The sequence below is a fragment of the Plasmopara halstedii genome, assembly GCF_900000015.1.
Source record: "Plasmopara halstedii genome assembly, contig: Scaffold_1622, whole genome shotgun sequence".
Lineage (NCBI taxonomy): Eukaryota > Oomycota > Peronosporomycetes > Peronosporales > Peronosporaceae > Plasmopara > Plasmopara halstedii.
This window is the reverse complement of record NW_020188533.1, coordinates 1-633: the sequence shown is the minus strand read 5'-3', so window position 1 is coordinate 633 and position 633 is coordinate 1. Positions and strand designations below refer to the sequence as shown.

At 43.0% G+C, this 633-nt stretch overlaps 1 protein-coding gene across 1 annotated transcript; it reads left to right on the top strand.

The window, feature by feature from the left end:
• Nucleotides 1-342: 342 nt before the first annotated feature.
• PHALS_01886 (uncharacterized protein) lies at nt 343-621 on the top strand (the record flags this gene model as incomplete). The annotated part of the gene is made up of 2 exons (XM_024716363.1): nt 343-534; nt 601-621. 2 exons carry the CDS (start codon nt 343-345, stop codon nt 619-621), a joined length of 213 nt encoding a protein of 70 aa, XP_024581969.1.
• Between the last annotated feature and the right edge of the window lie 12 nt (nt 622-633).

Genomic DNA, 633 nt, shown 5'->3' with positions numbered 1-633 from the left:
CCCTCGGCTTGCCAAGGCCACGTGTGATACCAAAAGATTACTCCTATCGCGAAGTTGAGATTCAGAATCTACGTTTCGGCCACTGTAGGCAATATTGATAGTCAGATTAATATAGATATGGATTCGACAAACACGCAGTCGAAACTGCGTGATCTCACAAATTGAAATTATAGAATAATCGATGACTGTGATACTAACGACGGGTTCTTTGTAAAAGTATATGGCCAGGGAGAAGCTTTCTGGTGCCGTTTCATATCATATGATCCACACCGCAATGCTTTCGTTGTAAGGGTCGATCAGTTACTCTGCCGGGAGCATCCATTAAAATATGGGCAGCTCATCATGGTAGATGTTGGCTGTTGCGAGGTTGAAATTTTCATTATCTTACAATATACACAGAGCCACACAATGGATGTCCAGTACATAGACTCACAAGAACCACAGCCGATTCAGATCGACGATGATTACTACTCGCTACCAACCCACACACCAAAGTCAGAAGTAGCTGAGTCAAGAATTACCTTGGACGACTATGTTCGCATCAGCAAAAGTACTTATCCGGCCAAAGCATGTATCGTTGAAATAGCATCGCTAGCGCAGTTGCGCGCGAAGTATCAATAAAAGATCATATTT